Source organism: Pteronotus mesoamericanus, unplaced genomic scaffold (assembly GCF_021234165.1).
Source record: "Pteronotus mesoamericanus isolate MK-2021 breed Mesoamerican mustached bat unplaced genomic scaffold, CSHL_Meso_final scaffold_167, whole genome shotgun sequence".
In the NCBI taxonomy this organism is placed as follows: Eukaryota; Metazoa; Chordata; class Mammalia; order Chiroptera; family Mormoopidae; genus Pteronotus; species Pteronotus mesoamericanus.
In genome coordinates this window covers 16840149-16865175 of record NW_026555308.1, presented here as the reverse complement: position 1 = coordinate 16865175, position 25027 = coordinate 16840149, and the positions used below count along the sequence as shown (strand labels likewise).

General features: G+C 43.8%; 1 protein-coding gene across 3 annotated transcripts in view; it reads left to right on the top strand.

The window, feature by feature from the left end:
- Window positions 1-25027, top strand: part of GALNT17 (polypeptide N-acetylgalactosaminyltransferase 17) — a 413010-nt gene that overhangs the window by 216405 nt on the left and 171578 nt on the right. For 2 of the 3 annotated variants that reach the window (XM_054589691.1, XM_054589693.1), the window contains 2 exons: window positions 5513-5687; window positions 7994-8191. In XM_054589691.1, coding sequence (XP_054445666.1) covers window positions 5513-5687; window positions 7994-8191 — 373 coding nt within the window. The remainder of the gene's footprint in view (window positions 1-5512; window positions 5688-7993; window positions 8192-25027) is intronic. The other variant, XM_054589692.1, reaches the window with a different exon arrangement.

Below are 25027 nucleotides of genomic sequence, written 5' to 3'. Positions count from 1 at the left end.
TTCCCCTGGGATTATATTGGCTTAGGTTTGGGATGGACCAGGGGCTTTTTCAAAAATACCTAATCTATTTCCCAAGCTTTTACAGGCTTTTTGACAGGTCCGCCCCCTAGTTATATTGACAGGCCTCTATGGTCAAACACTTCCCTCTGTGCCCCTCAACAATCTGGTACCGGAGTGGGGCAGGGAGGAGTGTTAATCCTCCTTGAAAGGGCAATGTTATGATCCTTTGGGGTGTGAATCTGTAGCTCCCTGGTGAAGCAAAGAGGCTTATGCTCCCCAGTTTATTAAATTCAATGCCTAATTCCCTTTACTCCCTTTATTAATAACTAGTTAACTACCTACAGTAACATAGACATGGCCCAACCCTGGGGGCATGGCCACCAAACATATGTCTGTGTGACACTGATGTTCATGCACTGGTTAGGGAGCAGGTGAAGACGAGTCTTCTAGGTCAACACTTGCTTCTGAGCAGGGGTTAGAGACAAGGGAATGGACTAATGGTTTATTCTCTAACATCACTCAAAGTGCAGGATCCAAATATAATTCCATAATAATGTTTTGTTTTCCTTTGTTTTTTTACTTTAGCTCTGTTTGTAACTTTCTTGTTGTCAGCGTGTACTCCTTAAGCCTGGATGACAGGTGTTTCTTTTATTGTTAAGGAGCAGATATATCTGCCTCCCGGTCCTTTCTGATCACAGGCAGTATTTGCTTCTTCCCTGTTGACCTCTCCAAATGCTATTTACCAAAAGCTAACAAACACAAGGATTCCCAAATGGCTCTAGACCAATTTAGTATTGGATTTTATAACACTGGAAGGTAAACATTTATTTTTGCAGAAATGAGTTTTTGTTTTCTTCTCTGAGTTTGTCAGTGAGAAAAATCTTATGTAAAATTTTAGTTTTCCTTACTGTTATTGTACTGTGGTAGAATGGGTTCATTTGTTAAGGATGACATTTCTTATGCAAAGTGTTTTTCTTACTGTTATTGTAATGTCTTAGAATGGGTTCATTTTGTTAACTGTGATGTTTGGGGATTTGTTTCCTTCCACGGTGAGCCTGGGGACTTGTTTTTCCTTGGTTAACTTGTGGGTTCTCTTACTTTAAGGCAATTTCCAAATCTCAACGCACCAATGCCCTTGGGCTGTCACAATCTTGTTCCACCAGGACTGGCCTTTCTGGAACTTTCTCCTGAGCTGTCCTACTCATCCCCTTCTGCCCACAGGGCCCAGATGCATCCACAACGGAATTCCTTTTTCTCACTGGTCCCGTCAGGAACCTACTATTTGCTTAAAGCAATGGTCCATTCTCAACTCTTATTTTCTCTAATGCATTTGATCTTCTTGACATTGGACATAGAGTAACTCTGGGGATAAGAACTGCACTGTTTTCAGCCATGTAGGTGCTCTCTACATATTTGTGAAAGGAATGTGCATATCTTCCTCTTGTAAACTTTACCCTTAATATGATTCAGCCTCTTCGATGTTATTTCTAGCCAGTCCTAACCTCTAGTTTGTCCTCCTGCCTCCTCAGTACATGTTTCCCAAAGCGTGGTCTGGTCTTCTTCACTCCCTCTCTTGGAACTCCCCCCCTCTCATGGCCATCTTCGCTCATCGCTGTGTCTTCAATTCTCTGCACCTTTTCTTCTCACCTCTGGACCATTAACTTGGCTCAGCAGCCTGCCCCTGAATGACCTGTCCCCAGGGGAACTCATCAACTTGTTTTTCTGCTTTTCTTTTTTTCTCTTTTCTAATTAATAGCATCTTCCCAGTCTCCCAGACATGGGTGATTCTGTAGATTCAATGTAATGCTTATGCCTTTTGTCTGGAATAGTGAGAGCCCAGGCTCAATGAAGAGAGCCTCTGCTTAATTAAACACGACCTCCTCCATGAACACCTCCAGCCAGGAAAATTTCTCCCTTTGTGACCCTGCATAGCATGTTCCTTCCATGGCCATTTTTTTTCTTTGGCCTTTGGCTTCATTTCCCTTGCATTAGTGAATATTGCAGTTGGTTTTTTGTTTGTTTGTTTGTTTGTTTGTTTTTTAACATGTCTCCTCTGCTTAACTGGATTGTAAGTATTTTGAACAAGCATTTGTGTCTGAGGTGATTTTGAGTCCGGGCAGGGCCCCAAGCCTATACCTTATGGGGTGCAGGTTCACATGCAGGGGCTGGAAAGAAAAGCCTGCTCAATGTCACTTACTCTAGAGCCCTGCTAGTGGCATGGTGACATCTCCCTCAGAATCCCATAGGTCATCACTTCAGTTGTACATGAAACAATATGTCCCTGAACCATGTAATAGTGCAACTGGTGTCACCCATGTACAGTGGGCCATAGACTTTAAAATGATATTGACTAACTAGAAAGATAAGCTGTTGTTCATGAGAAATTATAAAAAAATGATCTATATTAATAATATTAATAGACCAATGGTTAGAAATAGCATTTATGGAATAGATATCATTTTATGTAAAATCTCTTTTATTCTTAAAAGCCACAGGGTACTACCAAATACTTAGGCATTATTTTTTTGTCCCCTTGTATGTGTCAAAGCCCTATAATGTCCATACCTCAGGAGCTCTGAGATGTAGAAGGGCAGTGGTAGTAAACCATACTGTCTTTTGCCAAACTTGTAAATTCCTCTCCCACCCTCTCTCTCCCCCAAAATGCCTCAGTCACAACCACCAAACAAATGGAGGAGACCACTTGACACTTAGGCATGGTGACTGGCATGGCCAGGAATTGACTTCCAGTTACTGGGCAGAAGCAAAGCAGGGCCCCATCACCTGGCAGCTCAGGGCTAACAGTGCCTGTGGGTCCCCTGGTATGGTGTTCAGTGCTCAGCATTCAGAATGTCCTCTCCCAGGTTGTTGCCATCGCTGGCCAGCCCTGGTGAGAGGGCAGGATTCACTGCCTCGTCCACGGGTGCTGTGCCCATACACGGTCAAGTGCCTCCCAAGGCAGGTCCTTTCATCCCCAGCACTCACGAGGACTAAATGAAAAACCAAATAAGCATGGCCTGCCTAACCTTCTTGCTAGAATTATTGTTCCAAGAAATTTAACTAACACACAGAAAAACCCAGCCAATATGTAGTAGGTAGTTTCTAGGAGCTGAACATTCTTTGGGCCAACCCAGTGCCATTTACTTGCTTATCCTTCTAATTCATGGTGAGTGAAGAAGCAGAGGGTGCCCACAGCCTAGTTTCTTCACCAACCTCCTTACCAACTCTGGGATGATGGCAAAGATGGTAGCCAGACCAGCAAAAACATCAACATAGATAACCCACTGATGACATACTAGTGTGCTAAGCATGGGCCAAGACTGCCCTACCTGTTTCCAGTTCAGTGTTTCTCAAAGTATGGGTCCCCATACTAAAGGATGGATGCTCCTGGGCCTTGTTAGAAACAGATATACTCAGGCCCCACCCTAGACCTTTTGAAAATGAAACTGTGGGGAAGGGGCCAGCAATCCGTTTCAATACCTCCAGTGATGTTGATGTGCCCTCCCATCTGAGGACCTTAGTTCTAGCATAGAGGCCTATTTTTCATCTTACACCTAGCTTCCTCAGGCTCCTGGGCTACTCTGAGATCTCTGTTCAAGTGTCCTACACCTACAGAGAGGGAAAATAATTACTAAGGCAGGCTACTCAATGTTCAACATTGATGCCAGAGATAATCCTAGACATTTATGTATATTAACTTGTTTAATGCTCACCATAACCCTATGGGGTCCCCCTTCTGTAGATGAGGAAATCAAGGCACAAACTGATTGGCTGAATTTCCCAAGGCCACTCAGGTAATAAATGCTAGCACTGGGTTCTGAACCCAAGGCTGTCTGACTCCGGTCTGCACTCCCTGCCACAGGCTATGCCTTGTTAGAGGTATCTGCCATTTCCCCACCCAGATTCCATTTTCAATCCTTTTGAAACAAATACCATCTTTTGCCATGTATAATACATTCCTGTGTATAATGCACACTCATGTTTTCGGACCAAACTTTCAGGAAAAAATCTTTCATTTTAATTTTTTACTTCAATTTTTTATTTATATAAAGAACCAATTATTGGATTCCAGAGTATTATTTTGCATATGGATACCGTTGCCACTTTCTAAAGTTACGCTTTATAAGCATAAGCATAAAAACATAAAAAAACATAAGAATTAAAAACATTTTTATAGATACAGAACTAGTATTACCCATGTATAATGCGCATCCTTATTTTTCCCTCAAAAATTTGGGCAAAGATATGTGTGTTATGGACCCTCTCTGTATTAGTCTGCTAGGGCAGCCATTACAAAGTACCAGAGATTGTGTGTCTTGACAGAAATTTACTTTCTTGAATTTTGGGAGACTGCACCACTCCCACAGACAACAGCCATGACCTAGTGAGGTCAGCCTCTGTGTATGCCACAAATGTATGGCTTTAATTTGCCAAAAATTGGCCTATATAACTGGGACACGAGAGGCCTGCACAGTGTCTGTAAATACAGCCATTCTGGGTTTCATTAAAGCACACTCGGAGGACTTCTAAAAAGTCTGCTAAAGCATTGTCGTGGACCTCTGTCACTGCAATCACCTGGGCTGCTCCTGCAACCCATGAGTGCCCTACAGTATGAGACTGACTCTCCAAAGGCGGATCCTCAGAGCGTGCATATCTAAGAATCCCCTTTCTTTCAGCCTCTCCTGGTCCCCTACATCTGGTCATCCTTTGTACAGAAAGGTATCAACCTTTAAATCGTGAAATTAGACACATTTGGCCTGTGTTTCAGCTCTTCCGTTACTAGGTGTGTGACCTTGGGGCAGGTTAGCCTCCCTGAGACTATTTCTTAATTTGCAGAGCAGAATTAATCTAGATAATTAATAGAGTTAATCTAGCAACTTTCTAGGGTTGCCGTAAGGATTAAATTAGATGATATAAATAAAGCACTTTGCACCACGTGCTTGTTGCAGAAGGAGATGTGTGCAATCTCTCTCAGCATTACTTCTGCCTCATGGTGGCATATTCATTACTGGGCAAAGATTTATTTTACATCCTAAGAGCAAAGAACTAATCCTGTTAACATTGCATCTGGTGCATGACTATGTGCCTGGATCACTTAGGACACATACTGGAAGAACCAGTGTATGTGCAGATGGAAACGCCCATCCAGCAGCTGATAAACAGGACCGTGGGATAGTGGAAGGACAGGAATACTAGCCAGGGAAGGACAGTAGGCCACAAAGAAAAGAAAGCTTAGAGGACATCTGCCAGCCTGCAGCAGTGGAGATCTAAAATCCAGGCCTCGATTCTCCCCGGGTGTACATGCTGGACACTGAAAGAGCATAGCTTTCCTGGGCTGCTGTGTCACAGATGTCTTCTGACTCATACTGGCTGAGTTGCCTTTTCTACTAGAGTTACTAGCATGCAAACTTTCCCGCAATCCCTGAACTTCCTGAAGGTCTGTTGGCCTCACAGTGGGTTGGACACATATTTGAAATGACAAGTTATGGACCTTCTTGTGTTTTGTCATTTACAGAGGAGCTGAAGGCCCCCTTGGAGGAATATGTCCATAAACGCTACCCAGGGCTGGTGAAGGTGGTGCGCAATCAAAAAAGAGAGGGCCTGATCCGAGCTCGCATCGAGGGCTGGAAGGCAGCCACTGGCCAAGTCACTGGCTTCTTTGATGCCCACGTGGAATTCACTGCTGGCTGGTAGGTCATAAGCTGAACCCTAGGGGCACTCAGGGCCTGCAGTGTGTCAGGAGGGGTCAGGAGGTGGGACACTTAGCCTGATTCCCCCGAGGTCACTGAAAGAATGGAGAAGGGGGTGGTTGGAATAGAAGGTAAGACCGTAGTCCAAGATAAAACTGAGAAGAAGGGAGAAATTCATCTGTTGGCTTACTCAGCCCATCATTGTCATCATCAAATGCTTCTTGTGATTCCTTATTCTAGGGCAGACACTGTGTCTCAGCTTTCACTAAGTTATCCCGCACCAATGGCCTCCAACCTCCTGACTCATGATGACAAGGGTTTCTGTCATGTCCGTGTGGTAGGTCAGCCTTGGGTTATTTGTGGCTCAGAGAAAAGAACAACAGCTGAACCTTGCAATGGCTATGAAAGTTTCTGCTCTGTTGTGGCATTGTCACTTCTGCTCACATCCCACTGGTCACAGCTAGTCATATGTCCAAGCTAAGCATTGATCGGGGTTGAGGGAAAGAGTACAGCCATCAGGATGTCCGCTGGGAGTGGGAAACAAATTGCTGGGAACAGTTGTACATGCTATCACAGACTGGAGATCAAATTCCTTACTTCGGAAGCAATATTTGAACACAGTTTTCTGTCCCCATGCTCAATAACTTCTACCACAAAGAGATGGACTGAGCTGGATGCTTCTAAATGCACAGCACCAGGCCACCCTGGAGGAAGTGTGGCTCATCGAAGGAGGCAGTGAGGTTTGGGGTTAGGGCTGAAGCCAGACCATCTGGGTTAGAAGCCTGATTCTGCCACCAACTGGATATGTGCCTGAGGCAAATGACTTAACCTCCCTCCTGAACTCTGTTTTCTGATTTGTAAAATGGTGACCACAGTGTCTATTGAAATGGGATTGTTGTGAGATTTAAATTAGCTAGTGCCCTGTGTGACGTGTTTAGAATGGTGCCCAAGCTGTAGTAAGTAATCATAAATATGAGCTATCATCAGCTCATTAGGAAAAATGTGTGTTCAAAGATTAGCAAATACATCATATAGTCAGAGTCACCTGAATAAAATGGAGAAGGTGGTTTAAGAGTTGAAAGGGAGGAGAAAGCTTTCCTGCAGGAGAAAATTAGGGAAGGCTTCTTGGAAGAGGTGGCATATGATCTAATAAGCCTTGGTAGGTGGTCAGACTTCCTGCCTGTGGCAAAAGGGCATTCCTGGATGAAAGCAGCATGAGCGAACGCTTGGAGGGGCCATAGCACTGAAGCATGGCTCAAAGCTGTGGGAAGTCCGTCCCATTTGGCTTCAGCCTAGATGGGGTGAGCAGAAGTATTGGAGACAGTAAATGGTCCAGCATATATTTTATTGCTCGTTTTAAATGGAAAGATGAGGTGAGCCAACAGGTAATTCAATAGCTGCAAATGAAAAGAGATGGGATGTCGGCCGAGCATTCTCATTATTCTTCCAAATAATGCAGAGGAATGGGATTTTCGCTTGATTCTTTTCCAGAGCTTGCACTCCATGTTAAGCAGGGAGATTAATGTCCTGGCTTGTGAGAGCCATCTTCTCCTTCCCGAATGTGGGAAACGATCCCTTCCTACATCTGCTGTAGAGACACACACTGGCAGGGCGTCTTACCATCTGCTTTTCCCTAAACCAGCAGGGCTACACCTAGAACCTCCAGCCAGCTCCCTGCCAATCTCCAGTGCAGCCCTAAGGGGCAGATGCGCTAGGAGGCAGGATTCTGCCTGCATTTGCATTTAATTCATCTGGTGGCCATTGCTAACCAATTCATTTAGATCCCTTTTAAGAGATCAATTAAATAATCAATTAAAACAACTAAAATAGTCACACACACAAAGAAGCTTATTAAATCCAGGCCATCAAGAGCAGAAGTGACCTATTTTAAGAAAAGGAATTCGGCTCCCACGGAAAATATAAGAGTCGTCCACCAGTGCCCTGAGGGGAAACTGAAAACACAGTATAAAGCTGTAATGCGATGCAGTCATAGAGTCAGATGACCTTGCTTTGGCTTACACTGTTGGCATAAAAGACAGGCCAGGCACTTTCTGAAGTCTCGCTCCAGGCCTCTCATGCCGGCATCAGCATGTGAGCAGCCCCTATGGGCAAGGGCCTTGAGTTACAAGATGCAACTGGGGCAGGTCACTCGGGGGGCCTCAGTTTCCTTCTGAGTGCTAACCTGCCAAAGCCCTACCTTTGGCTACATTGCTTCTGTTCATTTCCTGTGGCCGTGGGGGTCTGTGCATGTTGAGGTGTGGCTTACCTCAGGAGAGACATTTTATTTCTCCTTCTCTGTGTTTCAGGGCTGAGCCGGTTCTATCCCGAATCCAGGAGAACCGGAAGCGGGTGATCCTTCCGTCCATCGACAACATCAAACAGGACACCTTTGAGGTGCAGCGGTACGAGAACTCGGCCCATGGGTACAGCTGGGAGCTGTGGTGCATGTATATCAGCCCCCCGAAAGACTGGTGGGACGCCGGAGACCCTTCTCTCCCCATCAGGTCCGTGGTAGGCAAGCTCTGGTGGCCACTGAGTCCCAGGTCCCAGAGGACAGGAGCCAAGGGAGGGAGGCTGGGAGAGGCTCCTGGGCCTGGAACAGCGGAGTGCAAAAGGCTGCTTTAGGAAATTCAGGTGTCCTACTATTATAGCATTTTGCTCCTTCAGCTACAGTTTTCAAGTGCAGCTTACCAAACAGAAATACTGAGAGACTGAATTCATAATGTAACCCAGGGCGCCAAAGCCCCCTTCCTGAGACCCCCAAGCAGGGCTCTTTTTTGTTCAGTGCAAGCTTAATTCAATCGTTCTACCCATTATTAAAAATGGGGTTATGGAAAAAATAAAAATAATAACTCAATGGCCGGACAGTGGAGAAGGAGAAGCATATTGGCTCTCAAATCAAGTTCTCATTTGGACTTGGGGCAGACAAGTTGTTTATACAGGAGGATGGACGGAGGAATATTCGTGATTTTTCTGGGAAAGGGATGGTAGTTTCATCCAGAATCAGGGTTCCACCTCTTTTCTGTCCTTTCTGTCCTTTTATGTTCTTTTCTGGTTATGTCATGGTGATTGCCAATTGTCATGGGGTGCTGGTGGGTGTGTCATTTAGTATGGAAATTAGATTATAATGAGATTTGAGGTTGTTGAGTGGCCATCTAGGCTTCAGCTGGTTTTAACTGACTCCTTAGGAGGCAACTACCACCTGCAGGCTATCTGTTTCTTAGAGATAAGCAGAGTTGGGCGGTGGGTGGGTGGTAAGGGGTTAGCCAGGCCTCTTAGGCCTATTGTAGATTATCAATAGGAATGCTCACACTTTTTTATTCTTCCTCATATCTATTGATGAACTGTGTTCAGGAGCTTTTAAGTATGAGGTTTGAAACATTAATTCCTGGGCTCTTTCATACTTGATACCTTTATTATTTCAGTGTTCCGCACCTTTCTTCATGATACAGGAGTAGAAAAGGACAATATTTATGTGGCACCTGAGGTAACCAAAGGCCTTGGGGCAGCTCTGCAAGAGTCTTGCCCTAGGTCACACCCAGCCTCCCTGGAGACAAGGAGATCAGAGCCTCAGAGCATTCGAGGTGCGAAGCTCACATACAAAGGGTATTGAATACAGTAGGCGGTTTTGAGGCCATGTTTGTTTCCTATGGCTGTTGTAACAAATTCCCACAAACTCAGTGGCTTTAAAGCACACAAATTTATTCTGTTACATTCCGAAGGTCAGAAGTCCGAAATGAGCCTTCCCAGAGCTAAACTCAAGGTGTCCGTGGAGTTGGGTCCTTCCAGGTGTTCGAGGGGAGAATTCACTTCTTGCCTTTTCCGGCCTCAGAAGGCCGTCCCCCTTCCTTGGCTCGTGACTGCATCACACTCCTTTCCCCCTGTTTTCTTCATCACATGGACTTCTTCCTTTGACTTTCTTGCCTACTCTTGTGGTGATGTTTGCCATCCACATGAATAATCCAGAAAAATATCCCCATCTCAAGATCCTTAATCACACCTGCCACATCCTTTTCCCCATATAAGGTAACACTGACGGGTGGATATTTTCTGGGGTGAGGGGGTCATTGTTCAGCCTGCTGCAGATGCCACAATTTTTCAGTTAAGATGATGCTTGAGTTATAGTTCAGTACTTTCTGTGATTTCTAGTTGAGGGCTAAACTGACTTAAAATCTTCTTAGTTCTGTCTTAAGTTAGGAGATGGGGGAGGGGGTCTTTCTTCCTTTACCCTAGTTTTAGGACACTGTTGGTATTAAGGGGAATAGCAAGAAAGAATAGTGAAATAGGAGTGAGAACACTTCACAAGTAGCCATGAAGTTCTTTCTCAGCTTACAAATTTTTAATAAACAAGAATAAGATTGTGAGATGTACAGAACCTCCCTCCCAACACTCCCACTCCCTGCCCCGTATTCTTTTATTTTTTTTGCTCAAACTGAAAGCTGAAGAATCGCATTAGAGTAGAGCCACCTATGGGCAAATCTTTGTAACAAGGAAGATGAACTTTTGGGACAATAACTTTCTCAGCTGGAGATGCCTCCATGGCTCAGATCATGTCCCAGCGTAGATGTTCAATGTCTTTGTGCAATGCTGTAGGGCCACACTCTTGGGTCTGTGCAAATGATAATGTAGATTTGTCACTAAGGGGTCATCCGAGAACCAAAGCATAACCTTTGGGATATTTAAACTTTAATGGGTAAGATACAACTCACACCCATTGAATGGCTACCATTTTTTTAAAAAAAAAAAAGCAGAAAAGGAAAGTGTTGGCAGGGATGTAGAGAAATTGGAACCCTTGTAGACTACTGGTAGGAATATAAAATAGTACAGTCACTGTGGAAATCAGTTCTTCAAAACATTAAAAAATTGAATTACCATATGATCCAGCAATTACACTTCTGGGTATACACCCAAGAGAGTTGAAATCAGGGTCTCAAAGAGATATTTGTATACCCATGTTCATCGCAGCATTATTCACAATAGTCGAAAGGTGGAAGTCATCCAGTGTCCATCTATAGATGAATGGATAAATATAATGAGGTATGTGGATACAATGAAATATTATTCAGCCTTAAAAAGGAAGGGATTTCTAACATATGGTACAACATGTATTAACCTTGGAAGCATTATGCTAAATGAAATGAATCAGTCACCAGAAGACACATCTATATGAGTCCACTCATATGAAGCACCTAAAATAGCCAAATTCAGAGACAGACAGTAGAATGGTGGTTGCCTGGGGCTGGAGAGAGGGAGGAATGGGCTAGAGAGTTTCAGTTTTGTAAAATGAAAAGAGCTGTGGAAATTGTTTGGCACTACTGAACTGTACACATAAAAATGGGTAAGATAGTAAATTTTATGTTATGTGTATTTTACCACGATTAAGAAAAATTAATGCGGAGTGTTTAATGACTCCTTGGCTCTCAGATTTTGAAGGCATTAGATTCAGATGATGGACTGACATACAATGAGTTTCATCTTTTTAGCCAAATGATGCTTTTTCCATGCCATACAGGGAAGCTGACCTCCAACCTTGATAAATAAGGGGACGAGGGTGTGGTGGTGGTGTTAGCAACAGAGGGGAAGCAGTGACTATACAGGCAGTGCTACGGGGTGCCCAGGAAACATGGTTGTTGCTGCATATGTAAGGCACTAAAGCGAAAATTTAGCTTGTATTTTATGAATTATGGTTACATTAACAGATGATGAATATGCATTTTAAAAAAGATTTGAAAATCGAGTCGTGATCATGAGTCATTAATTTACATGCATCTCTGATGTACAAAATAGAATTACAAACCAATAATCTCTTTTAATGGATCATCACTTATAAAATGCTTAATTTGTTAATAGCTGATGGAGATATTTAATTGTAGGAAGGAATTTTTATGGCCCTTCTGATGTTATTAAGCAGATATGATTCGTAAATGTTAGGACATGGTGGTTTCCCCTCCCCACTATGGTCCTGATATTTTAATTGTAATGCTTTTATTATGGTATAGGAAGGGATGAGAAGAACTTTTTTGCAATCCAAATGGCATCAACGTGGACTAGTCTTTATAAAAGAGCCTCGTTGTTAGGCAACATAATGTAGGAGATTTTGCATTAAGGGAATTTATTTCCTTTCTGTTTTACTTTTTTCCCTCTTTCTTCCTATGTATCTTCTGCTTGGTAAACAACTATTTCCCAAGATTTCCTGTTTTTCCTCTGCTCTTTGTCTACACCAGAGTTTTGGGTGTCGAGAGTGGGCAGATGCCGCTAAAGAGGGCAGGGCCGAGTGCAAGGCATGTGGACGGAGACCGAAGAACACGTGCCCTGAAGGAGGCTGTGGCTGCCAGTCCATGTGATGGTGCTGGGGGACACATGGCCAGCATTGCCAGGCCCTCAGCCTTTTAAGACAGGACACAAATCCAGATCATGTCATAAAATCTCCTGAATTCTAAATACTGGCAATAAACCCGTCTCCTTCCAAACGACATGTCTCTAGACTGGATTTGACCATGTGGGTCCCTGGAATTTGGTCTTTGGTCCACATGGAGGCCCTTGGGGACCCCCGTAACTCCCAGGCCAACCTTACTCTATGCTTCTCACGCTGGGAGCTGTAGGCACCTGCTGCATGAGGCGTTATTTTGGGGCTGAGAGATTTGGGGAAAGTCTGACTCAAAGCTATAGGAGAACATGGCTGGACCTCTGGAGCTTGAGTGAAGGCCAGAGCGATCCCCCTGCTGCCTCCATTGCGTGCCACTGCCCCCTACGTGAGGCTGAGATTGTTCAGTGACAGACTTGGAGAAGCACTGACTCAGCTCTTGTCTGTGGGTGGAGAAGGCTCTCAAATCTATGTCTTAAACCCTGATTTTTCTCCAAAATGGCATCATCTCCAATGTCACATCAGAAACCTATCATTAGACCAGCTGAGTTTAAATTGTTTTGAGTCAAGCAGATCTCTGATACTCTAATGAAAGACAGAGATCATTAAACAGATAAACAGACCAAACTTTGTATATAATTTTATGAAGTTTATGGGTGCCTTGAAAACAACTTCTTAATGATCCACAAGGCTTATATTCAGAATGACTCCTAGATATTTCTACTTTCCCAGTTGGAAAACCTTTCTTTACCATTTTTTTTTTTTTTTACTGCCCGCTGGTCTATATGCTTTATGAAACCAGGACTGTGGTTATTTCAGTTGTATCCCCAGTACCTAATGAATACCTGGCACTTATAGGCATGCCAAAAGATTTATTGAATGAATGAATGGATGAGTGACATCTGAGGCTCAGAATAGAGGTCAGGGTTAGTAAATCATGAGAAAGAGGATAAAATTGCCCACAGGTATGCTAGAGAAGGAGAAAGCAAACCCCAATATTTCTGGGGTGAATGGAGCCTTCATAAACGAGACTGACAAGTAGTGAATGCTCAGAGAGGTATGAGGACAACCAGAAGAGCAGTGTCATAAAGATTTAATAACAGGGAGACTACAAATACCCTTTTGTTTAAGGCATCAGCGGGCATTATCTTAGTGAAACCAAGAATTTTCCTCCATACAGGGAGCAGGTGCCAGTCTGCTTTCTGTCTGAAAGACAGAAAAGAAAGAATGGGTTTGCCTATTCTGGACAATTCATGTAAGTGGAATTATACAATATGTGGGGTTTTTGTGCCTTGTGTCTTTTATTGTATAGTTTATCCATGTCATACATGTAGCATGTATCAGTACTCCATCCCTTTTTTAAAATGAGCTTTTATAGTGACTACTTTTAAAGTGGCCACAGGTCAGCATCTCTTTCTGGGTTCCATATCTGATTTCCAAGATTTACACACCTTTGTTCTGCATGGAAGGGGAGAGGCGACTTCCCATACACAGGTCCCTCTCCCCGCCCCCGCCCCACCCCAGCTCCACAGGCCACTTTCTCTTTGCTAAGATAACTCAGACACCAGGGCGGATGTTTCTCCACTGCCAGGAGCAACAAACTCCAGGCCTCGGGTTAGCTAGTAGGGCCCCTGCCCTCTCCCCTTTGGGAGGAGCATTCAGGGCACAGCTCACTCCAGGGAAACTTCTGACACATTCCTCTCCCAGACTGCACTCAGTCATCCTCACTGGCCAGCTAACTATTGTTTGGTTATCTGCTTTAAACTTTTTGCGTGATCTCTTTGAATATAGCGCCTATTGTCTGAACGGTCCTCAGCCCAAATGAGAACATGAAAGGTCTCAGCAGTAGCTATAGCTGAGGGCATGGAACAAGGAAAGAGGGAAGGTCTGAAGTCATAGACAGAGGTGGCTGAGTGGAAAAGAAGGACCCTGAAGAGGAAGCAGTGAGTGGGGTCAAGAACATAAATAGTAGTTTGGTCTTGAAGGAGAGAAAGAGCTCATGCTGTAAGACCTGCATTCTCCTTGTGAATTAGGAGGAAAAAATCTCTGCTGAGAGTGAGATGTAGGCCTTGGCTAGAGGTCTACAGAAAAGTTAAAAAGGTCTGGAATAATTGCTGAGAGGAATGGGAATAGGTGAACTGGCCAAGAACACAAAAACTAATTGATGGCTGTTCTGAGGGGCCAAGAATATAGATTCAACAAATTTTGCACAAGGATTTCTTGACAACAGCTATTGTGAATTCAGTTGTGCTTTGATACAAACTTAAATTTGATTATTCATAACATTATGTCTGTATACAGGGGTGGGCAAAAGTAGGTTATAATAATAAATAAAAAATAATAATACAAGAATGAACTCTGTGTTTCACGTATTCACAACTGTAAACCTAGTCTTGCCCACCCTTATATGTGAAAAATAGTAGGGAAGAATGAGGGATATAATATATTTAGCTTAAGGCTCCTTGGTTGGGTACACCATGAATTCATGGAAACCTGGCTTAGATTTGCAGGCTTCTGAGGTCTGCAGCCCACAGCTTGGTAATCACTGATCTTTACGGTTCTGTCCAGCTGTGAAATCCTGTGACTTTTACCGCAGGAGGGAAGATCCTATGGTGTCATCAGAGATGGGACACTTCACAGCATGCTGCTTTCAAGGCACTGCCTGTGTGCTGCATCAGGCATCTTCTGTGAGGTGCCAGTGGTGCCTGCCTGCTCTATGTTAGGTGGCCCTGTAATTAGTGACATTACTCATTAACAACTAATTCAAGCTGATGATTAACAATTAGCAGTCCTAATTCAAAATGTAATTTGATAATAAATTATAAGGTACAGGAGCCATTAGAGCCTATTAGACAATTTCAGTTGAAAAGGCTGTCCTGGATATGTATAGTTGCTGGGATCTCAAATTCCTTGCACAAATGTATGTAAAAGAAGGTTATTTTTTCCTCCAAAAAGGACTATGACTAGCTTACACAGAGGAAATTAAGTGAAGAATCTGATTTTCTTAGACTTTGTAATAAAGATAGCCTCCCTATGCATTAGCAAATATATTTTAGGAACCAATTATATGCTTAGCCTGTAATAGAACTTCCAAGGAGACAGTTTTAGTCAGTTACATGACCCTGCGGAAGGATTTCGCAGGCTGGTTGGAGACACAGGGCCCAGGTGCATGTAATCACACTACAGCACAAGCGTGGAGTTATGGGGAACAGGGAGTATTGTGAGTGGAGTGCATAGAAAAGCTCATAAAAACCATAGCTAGCACTGGGATTGTCTATGTGCCAAGAATTGTTCTTATGCTTTACACAATACAAATCTGTTTACACTTCATACTGGCTCTGTGAAATAAATATCACACTTCCCATTTCACAGGCAGGCTGCGGAGGCACAAGGGTAAGCACATTACCCAAAGTCACATACCTAGTAAGAGCCGAAGCTGGGCGTTGTGTCTAGCTGGTCCAGAATCTGCACTCTCACCTCCTGTGCTGTGTTTCCTGGCAAAGGTGTGACTTGCTGGGCCTTGCAAACTAAATGGATTGGCACTTGGCAGAGTCTATGGAAGACAATCCAATTTGGGGTATTTGGGGTATTGGGTAGTGGGGAAAACAAGGGTGTGTGGGCTCCCCAAGGTCACTCTTGGGTATGACGATTCTATAGAAGGACTCAAAAAATTCAGGAGATCTGTTATGTTCATGGTTATTACTTATTACATTTAAGGGATATAGATTAGAACCAGCAAAGGAAAAAGATGCATAGGAAAGAGTGAGGAGAAACAAGGCCTGAGCGTCTCGTTGCCCTCTCCCAATGGAGTTGCATGCACCGTGCTTCATTCTCCCAGCAATGATATATAACAGCATGTCTGAAGTGTTGCCAACTAGGGAAGCTCCCCAGAGCCTTGGTGTTGAGGGTTTTTACTGGGAGTCAGTCATGTAGGCATGGGGCTCCCATATGACTAATCCTGGCAACTCAATCTCCAGCACCGCCACCACCCCAGAGGTTAGACTAACATACTATGACCTGGGCTTTAGAGACACTCTTGCCAGGCAGGCTATTCCAAGTGCTGAGCAGTTGTCTTCCAGGGCCTGGCAAGAGCCAGTTCTTTCTTTGGAGTATGCAGGGTTTTGGCAACCCAGGTCCACTGAGTTAACCCAACAGGAAAGGGTATTTCAGATCTGGTAAGGAGACTGAATGCGGGAAATGTGCATTGAAACATAGAGGTGGGGAAAGGAGAGGAAAGGACTAAGTAGATCAAAACAGGAGGTCACTTCAGGGAGAATTCTAAAAGCCAAAAAGAGGAGTGAAAACTCTATCTATGGTCCAATGAAATGAATAAAAAGCTAATTGGGAGAGAAAGAAGTAGAGTACTGGTTGGCTAGGGCTAGGGGAGAGGTGCAGAAAGGAGCAACTGCTAATAGCTGTAAGTTTCAAGGGCAGAGTGATGAAAATGTTCAAAAATTGATTTTGGTGATGATTGCACAATGCTGAACATACTAAAAACTATTGAATTGTATGCTTTAAATAGATTAATTGAATGGAATGTGAAGTCTATCTTAGGAGCTGATGGCCAACAGCAGATGGCCGATGGCCAATCTTGCAACAAGATGAAGATGGTTTAATTCTTGGCTCAGAGGCTTATGTGGCCCCCCTTTAATGGGAAGTTACAAGGCAGCACAGGGTACAGCAGGCAATTGAATTGGGGCAAATCCCAGAGCAGCAGAGTTTGTCATGGTAGAATCACAAGGAGGGATTAAGCTTGGTCCAGGGACCAAGGAGCATCTTGGACAGAAGGTGAGGATTGTACTGACCTGGACCAGCCCAGCTGGGACTGTTGAAGAATGTGAGCCATGTGTATGATGCTGACCCATCGCAGGATGTTGTGGGTAAGGACAGGTTGAACATGACAGTGGGTTCAGGTAAAGCCTGTCTCAATTCAGAAAGAGAAAAATCATAGTGGAAAACCTAGACATTCTCTACCTTCTTTTCCTGCCTTCCAGTAACAGGAATGACCTGTTCAATTTTGCCACCATCAGGTTACCTGCCATCTGTATAAATGAGCTTCTAATTTTCTTACCCATAAAACCTACCCAGTGTTTAAAGATGTATTGTTCCAGTAGCTGAAATTTTCCATAACAGAGCTTTTGGTTCCTCAGATGAAAAATAATCACTAATTATAAACCCTTTGAAGGTTTGACATGAGGTGCTCTACAGAATTAAATGTTTTAGTTAATAGAGTTCTACTACAGAAACAAGACATAGGACATCTAATAGTTAAGAATAAAAAATCTCTGCAAAACTCTATTTGCTTTTCTCAGGGGAAAATCCTGGCAGAGCCCAGCTGGTGGAAGGTGTTGGTTCAGTCCATACTGCAGGGTTTCCTTATCACTCTGGAAGAAACATCATTATAAAATAGGATTGGGAATAGGGGTTGGCTCTATAGCACTGCATCTGTTCATGTCTTTGCTTCATGAGCACTTATTGACTCCTATTGTGTATAAAATTCTGTTCTAAGCAAAATGGAGGATTCTCTCTTTGTGTTTCAGTTCTATTCCAATTTATCCACATTGACACATGTTTGAGAACCCAAATAGGGCTCAGGGAATGAAAATGACCGCTGGAGAAGCAAGAATGGGAGATTGCCCTTCTGTAAGTTTATCTAATGGTAGACATATCTATTTCTTTAAAACATTTGCTGTTTGGTCAGTTAGCTGGAAAGAATGCCTGGTAACAATCACAATTGTCAGGACCTTGGAAGAGCATCATCCTCCACTTTGTCATTTCCTGGGAAAGCAGCAGGTAAGGCTCACTGTCCAGTTGTCTGCTAAGCATAGCCATCCATACCTTACTGCTGCCTTCTCATGGTGCTCAGGGGTGACCTGACTCCACAGCTGGGAGCAAGTGGTTCTCAAGTGACCCCAAGTGTTGGCTCTATAATGGGAAAGAAACAACATGCCTGGGGTCCTAAAACTAGGTTTCTAGGCTAGACGTCAACACTGGCTTTGAGCCTCAGTTAACTTCTGTGTAAAATGACCAAATGTGCTACAGACCCACTGTATGAGACCTTGGACAAGTTACCTAACCTCTCTGTGCCTCAGATTCTTCATCTGTGAATGGGGATACAAATCTATTTCACAGGGCTCTTGTGAAGATTAAGTGAGATATGAGATGATAATGTAAAATGTTTAGAAATGCTAGCTACTATGATTGTTAATGTTGCTGTTATTTTTGCCCTCTGGATCCTACAAAGGCAAGTCTTACTCCTCACTATGGGCATCCTGTTGGAAACCTTTTCTTGTAATATGGCCCATTCATGCCACCAAATGATTGTGACAAACAACATGATCATTGGATTATCCCTGATTGGTACCCTACTTACGGAGCAGAACTGCGAGTGCTAGTAAAGGAAAGACATTTTTAATGCCAGGGGATTTGCACAGGATAATAAAGTACCCATGTTCCCCAGTCAGTCCCTTCAGGGAGGCTGTTCATTATTAAACAGAAGTGTGCTGACACATGGGAGAACATACTGCTTTTGGGTGAAATGAAGGGTATTTCTTGGCATCACCTAGGCACTTCAGTGCTGCCTGGGTAGATCAGCTTCCCTTTTGCATGACACAATGATGTCACTGCTAGATACCTTTCCTTGGGAAGCCAAATCCCCAGGCAGTGCCCTGGAGCTAGAGCAAGGATTGTGGGGTAACCATTCCTGAGATGACAAGCAGAGACCTGCCTCCCTCAACCATCATGCATCGTGACAGCTCACAGCAGCAAGTAGGTGAATCTGAATAATGTTGGAAAGGCTTTCCTCCTCATTTACAAGGAGGTTCAATGTGGTAAGCTGCTGAAGAGCAGATAAGTTTTGTTTTAAATTTAAGATTTAAAAATATGAAAGATGCTTTCTCTCTTCATTAAATGCCTGATTCTGGGTTATTGCTGGATGTACCTAGGGGAGCAGCAATACTGTTAATTTAGCAGGTTGATCTGGCAGGAGGAGCTTAGATTCCTCTTTGATTAGGGTTGGTTGGGTACAATTGTGGATGGATTGGGAAGGGGTTGGCTCCGGCCATTATTTTGGTAGCTTTAAGCCCCCCTTTACCAGATGATTCTAGAATATTCCATCTTCTGGGCCCTTTCGTATTCCTTCCTTCTGCTGTCTTTCCATTTCTCTTTTCCACTGCACCCTCAAAGCCCAGAAAGTAACTATGGAAGACCCTGGGATTGAGTTCAGAGCACAAAGTGCCCTGTCTTCATTTCTTCCTGCTGCCCAAAGTTTAGAACTGTTTCCTTATCTCTTGGCCTACCTGGTCCTCAGTGTATTGCTACTCTTTGGTTGTTTCTAGGGAATGCTTTGGATGAGATGGCTAAGATACAGGTTGTAACTTGCTCTCAAGCCCACACAGTGTGCTCTACTCACCCAGCTCTCTGGTAGTACTTGCCAGGTTTCATCCACCAAGATGCTCACTTCTTATCAGAGCTTCCCAGGTGCACAGCATTCGCTATGTGGCATTTGCTATGTTTGAGGCTCCATTTGGATCGCAGCCCCTATCCATTTTCTCCTCTCTTTATGGAAATACCGGAACATGTGGCTATTTCCTTTCTCTTGGATTGCTGAGAAAGCAAATAGAAGGTCCTTGCTGAGCTTGGGAAGTTCATTGTAAGCTCTGATAGCAGAACCCGTGGTGCCCTTCTCTGCCCAACGACGAGCTGGAGTCCAGCATGCACACAAACTGCCGGTTGCTCGCACCTTACTGGATACCGAGGCATTTTTAGTCTGTTGACCCCGCATAGTTTCTTTTTCTTAATACCTGAGGATATGCTTATTGATTTTAGGGAGAGAGGAAGGGTGGGGGGACATCTCTATGAGAGAGAAACATCGATCGACTGCCTCCCATGTGCACACCTACCAGGGTTGGAACCCACAACCTAGGCAATGTGCCATGACCGGGGATCAAATATGCAAGCTGTTGATGTAAGGGACAACGTTCCAACCAGCTGAACCCCCAGCCCAGGGTGAAGGCAGTAAAGTTTTATCCAGACTCTCCCAAAGAAGGGAAATTTGGGCTGACACTTTGCGATATCTATCTGGAGTTCTAGGTCATAGTCTTCAGTCTTTTTGCTGTCAACGTGACTCTAAAAATAACTTCTGCAACCAGGCACACAGAAAGTCAGGAGCAATGGGCTTCATTTTCTCCAAGAAGTCCAGGCCCCAGTGCCCTAATCCGCTCTGGTCCCGGCACTTTCTCACAGCAGTGAAGAGGCTGTGACAAGGGACTTTACTCTCATGAACAACCCAACTGCCAGCAGTGTCGATGGAGCATAGGCCCCGCGGGAGGCCCTTCATAGACACGGGAGGGTGCCCACATGAGCACTTTGGAGTCTGACTTCTTTGTGTGAAGTTCAATGGACCCCTAGGTTCCTAAGAAGTTTAACTTAAAGGCAGAAAGAGAGAAGTGCTCCTTGAGTGTTTTTTATTAACGCTGCACTTCTGACCACAGTGTCCATGGTGGCTGCGGGTGGTTTCCTAGACCACCGAGGGTGAGCCATTCCTGTGCTACAGCCAAACCCAAAGTTTTAGTTTGAGGAAGGGCTCCGAGCATGACTCTAGGCAAGTCGCAGCTTTTCACTTTAGTGGTCAACTTTATCTCCAGTCCTAATTCAACGTTGTCTAGTTTATGAATGTATATACATGTGTGTGTATGTATGTATGTATGTATGTATGTATCTTTTTGCCATCCCTCAGTAAAGGTGTGTAGCAAGCTTGCTTGCTTTTGCTGAGAAACAAACAATAACTCTTAATCCGGAAGTTACTGTGACTTTATATATACCACCCCATCCCCTGCCCTACTATGAGCAGTAACTGATCTATGTTATGATAAACTAAATGGAAGCAAAAAAGCAGTGAGTCTAAAGAAAGGCCGTGAACATCAATTTTTTCATCCTGTGTCTAACACCATAGTTTCAATTAAATGCTCTGACATGGGGGTGGTGATAAAATATCACCCCTGCTATGAAGATGTTATGAAATTTCTTTAGTTTTAAATCAGATGTCTTAGATATAGAAGTGCAGAATATTCAGTCCTTTGCTCAATCACTGGCACATATTTATTGAGCTCTTACTATATGCCAGGCTCAGCCAATTTAGAAATCTAAGGACTGTGGCTGCGTTGGGGTTACTGATAATATTCTGTCCCTTGGAAATACTCAACCTTCTAACTCTTCAGGGTGTGTGGGGACAAGTAGAATGAAGTATTCCTCCTAGGGGCTTAGTGGAAGCCTCAGGGTCTTAGTGTGTCTGCCCTTCCCTGGGCAGTGTCTGTGGCCCCCGAGGCTACTTCCGGCCCTGCGGGGGTTACTGGTAGGCAACTCCAGCTCCCTAGCTTGTGATCATACCTCTCAGCTTGGTCAGAGCCCATCTGCCTTGGCTCTGCATGGCTTGTGCTGGCTATAGACACCTGAGCTCAGGTCATGTTTTTCCTCACCCTTCCCAGCCTCACCTGCAGACTCATCATGCCCTCAGGAGAGACCCTCAGCTGCTTCTCCTCCCCACAGTGGAAACCAAGCCTCCCACCACGGGCCGCAGTGCACTGTCACATTCACTTTGATGAGGTGGGCCCCAGACGGATGTGGGGCTACCTGTCAGGCAGGGTCCTTCCACAGTCCCCGTGGAAAAGGCCCCCTTCTGCCCTCTGGGCCAACCTCACTATGGAGCACATCTCTCCCTCTCTCTCGGCTGAATCCAGGCACATGTCACCTCTCACCTCTCACCACCTTCCTTTCCCTTGTCTCCTGCCCATAAGACTGTAGGTGGGAAGACCGTAGGCTTTCATTTAGAGTACTGCTTAATTCTTCTCAGCCTCAGTCCCAGTGCTTGGCTTTAGTGGAGCAAGAGGGCTTTCTCTCCAACTGCAGGAGCCAATGGTTTCCTTCCTCCCAGCTTAGCATCCCCTCCTGAAGGCAGAGGTGAGGGAACCCAGAAAACTCTCAAGTTGCCTGTATTGCAGTTTATAGCAGAGATCACATAGTCTGAAACAAGAAAGCACGTGAGCAGTTTTCAAATGGTCGCCTGCACCGAACAGGCTTTGCCTTTTCCGGAGCAAAAAGAAAGAGATTTCGGAAGAGTAGCTGCTCCCCAGGCTCTACTTCATCCTGGTTTTAGAGGACAAGTGGGGACAGCAGTGAGTACCTGTGTCTTTTTTCAACCTTGTCCTCAATTTCCAATGTTGTTCTTTCTTCAGCTCCTCTGAGACCCCTGCCCTGCCTTCTCTTCCACAATCTCAGTCCCACTCGAGGTCCTGGGCCAGGGCATGTGACCTGGGTGGTCAAGACATAGTTCCAGCCCCCACATTGTGAGCTGAGAAGCAGTGTTTGCCTCCTAAACCTTGAGCCTCGCAGGCACGCTTGCCCTATCTCCTTCCTTCCACATCTCAATGCTCCATCCTGAGAGTGTGCCTATTCATAGAATCCTGGCTTCTCAGCAGCCAGGAGCCTTTCTTACCTTGGTCAATCCCTCTCCAGGATACCAGGGATCCACTCGGAGTCCTGGGTCCTGGAACTTGTTGCTGTGCCTGCCTGCCCTGGAATAACTCCTCTGAACCCTGCTTCTTTGTTGCCCTGCTGAGCCCCTGCCTCAGCTCCACGGTCTCCCTTTGGATTTCTGGTGCGCAGATCCAGTCTCTGTGGAGCCCCTTGAATGTACTCTCAAGCAAAAGTGAAGAGAGACAGTAGTCTGATTGCTTATAAATTTTATGTGACTTGGACATATATACCCTTCTCCACCAAACCCTGTAGGAGTTTCTTAAAAGTAACTATGCACAGAAAAAAAAAAAAGAATGCTTTAAATCTTGTAATTACCTCTGGAAAGCTGGAATATTTGCTTGAAGAAACTTGAAATTGCAGAGACTTCACATCCTAAAGAATATGAGGAGGGAGGAGCAGAGGCTGACAGCCGCGACATTAAAGCTCTGTCATTTGTCTAGAGGCCTTCAGGAGGAGAGGAAGTAAGAATGGTTTTCGTTCCTGCTTCTAGTCCAGAAGTCTTGCAGCGCGGCAGAGAAAAAGGGAGTAGTGATGAGGAGACGGGAGAATTTCAAAATCACATTATAAAAATACATTCTCATTATGTGTTTATTATAAAATTTATCATGTACTTATTGTAAATTTAATATTTATTGTAAGAATTAAAAAATCAAAAGTCTTATAATCACACTACCCAGTGACAACCACTCTTGATAGTTCATTAGTATCTAAGATTCACCAGTATCTAGCATATTTTAAATTATTTTCTAGTTCTATAAAAATTATATATATTTGAGTTTCAAAATCAAATATACATTTTACAAGGCCCTACTCCCCGTCTCGAGGCACTACCCTCCACTCTTGCAAATGGTTCTTTTTTTTTAACCTCTCTATCTCTAAATAACATACTCCTACTTCTTGGTTTTTTCTTTTTTTGAGATTTAGGCATGGTTTGTTAACTTTCTGCTATGGGAAATGAGGTCACCCACACCTACTTTTGCCACGTTTACACATATTTCTCATTCCTTTCCACATCCTCCATTATAGTTACATTACAATTTTGTTTAGATCGCTTTTTAAATATTTACCTTTATAATAACTACTTACAGCTCATCCACATGGTATTCTTTGGTTATTTTCCCTTTTTGTTTTTCCTATATTTAATCATTGCCTTTTTGTCTGTTTGCTTACTTTGATTTCGATATACTTTTCACCAATTCAACCCCCGACCCTCTGCTTCCTGTTTGAATTCCGTCTCAGTCTTCTCAGCCACATTAGTTATTCTGTCCACTTTATCTTTTTGAAGAAAACTCTCCAGAGTGCTTTGGCCTTTTCCATCAATCAGGACCGGCTGCCCAATATAACAGATTTTGGATTTGGGGGCTCCTTTCACCCCTCCCCTGTGCTGGATCCCCTGAGTCCTGATCCCATGCTCTTTCCTCTGACCCTGGCTCGGTCCCTCATTTTAGTGGTACATATCCTCAAGACAATGTCTTAGTCCTTGTGTATCTAAAAATACCAGATTCCCACTTTCCACTTGGGAAGATTTTTCCCTTAGACTTTGAAGGCCATGTTCCATTGTCTTCTAACTTCCTACATGGCTATTGGGAACTCCAGAGCTACTCTGCCTCCAATTCTTTGAGGGTGACTCGTTTTTACCTCTTTAGAAATCCTTTTGACCCAGGTGTTCTGAAATTTCACAATAATGTGTTGGGATTTACTTTTATACATTGTGTTAGAAACTCAGTAAAACTTTCCAATGGAAACTCGTGTTCATTGTTGACATTCTTCCTTCATCTGTGTGCGTGCGTGTGTGTGCATGTGTGTGTGTGTGTGTGTTCTTCATTTCTGGAACTCTTTTTTGGGGGTGGGGGTGTTGGACCTCTTGGACTGGTTGTTTCATTTCTCATCTTTACTCTCTTAGTCATCATTTTTTGCTTTTTTTTGGTTATACTTCCTGAAAAATTTCCTTAGCTTTATACTCCAAACTTTCCCTTTCTATCTTTGCATTTTAATGTTCAAGGATTCTTACGGGTTTTCTACCTGTGCTTTTGTCACAGCACCCAGTTCTTGTTTCATGAATGCAATATGTTGCCTATTTATCTGAGGCGATTAATGCTATTTTTTCAAAACAAAAGGCATGTACATCTCTCAAACATATGTTAAATAAAAAAATCTGGATCCCAAAGAGTACATACTGTTTTATTATTTTTATATATAAATTTCAAAATCAAGCACAACTAATCCATGGTGTCGGACCCCAGGATAGTAGTTATCTTTGGGCAGTAATCACAGGGTGAGGAGAACATGGGGGGATTCTGGAAGACTTGGGTGATGGTTAAATGAGTGTGTTCTGTTTGTGAAAACTAACAGAGTTGAACACTTGAGATATCTGTGATTTTCTGCATGTCTGTTCTACTTCAAGAAAAAAATGTCATTATAAATAACAACTGGACACATTTCT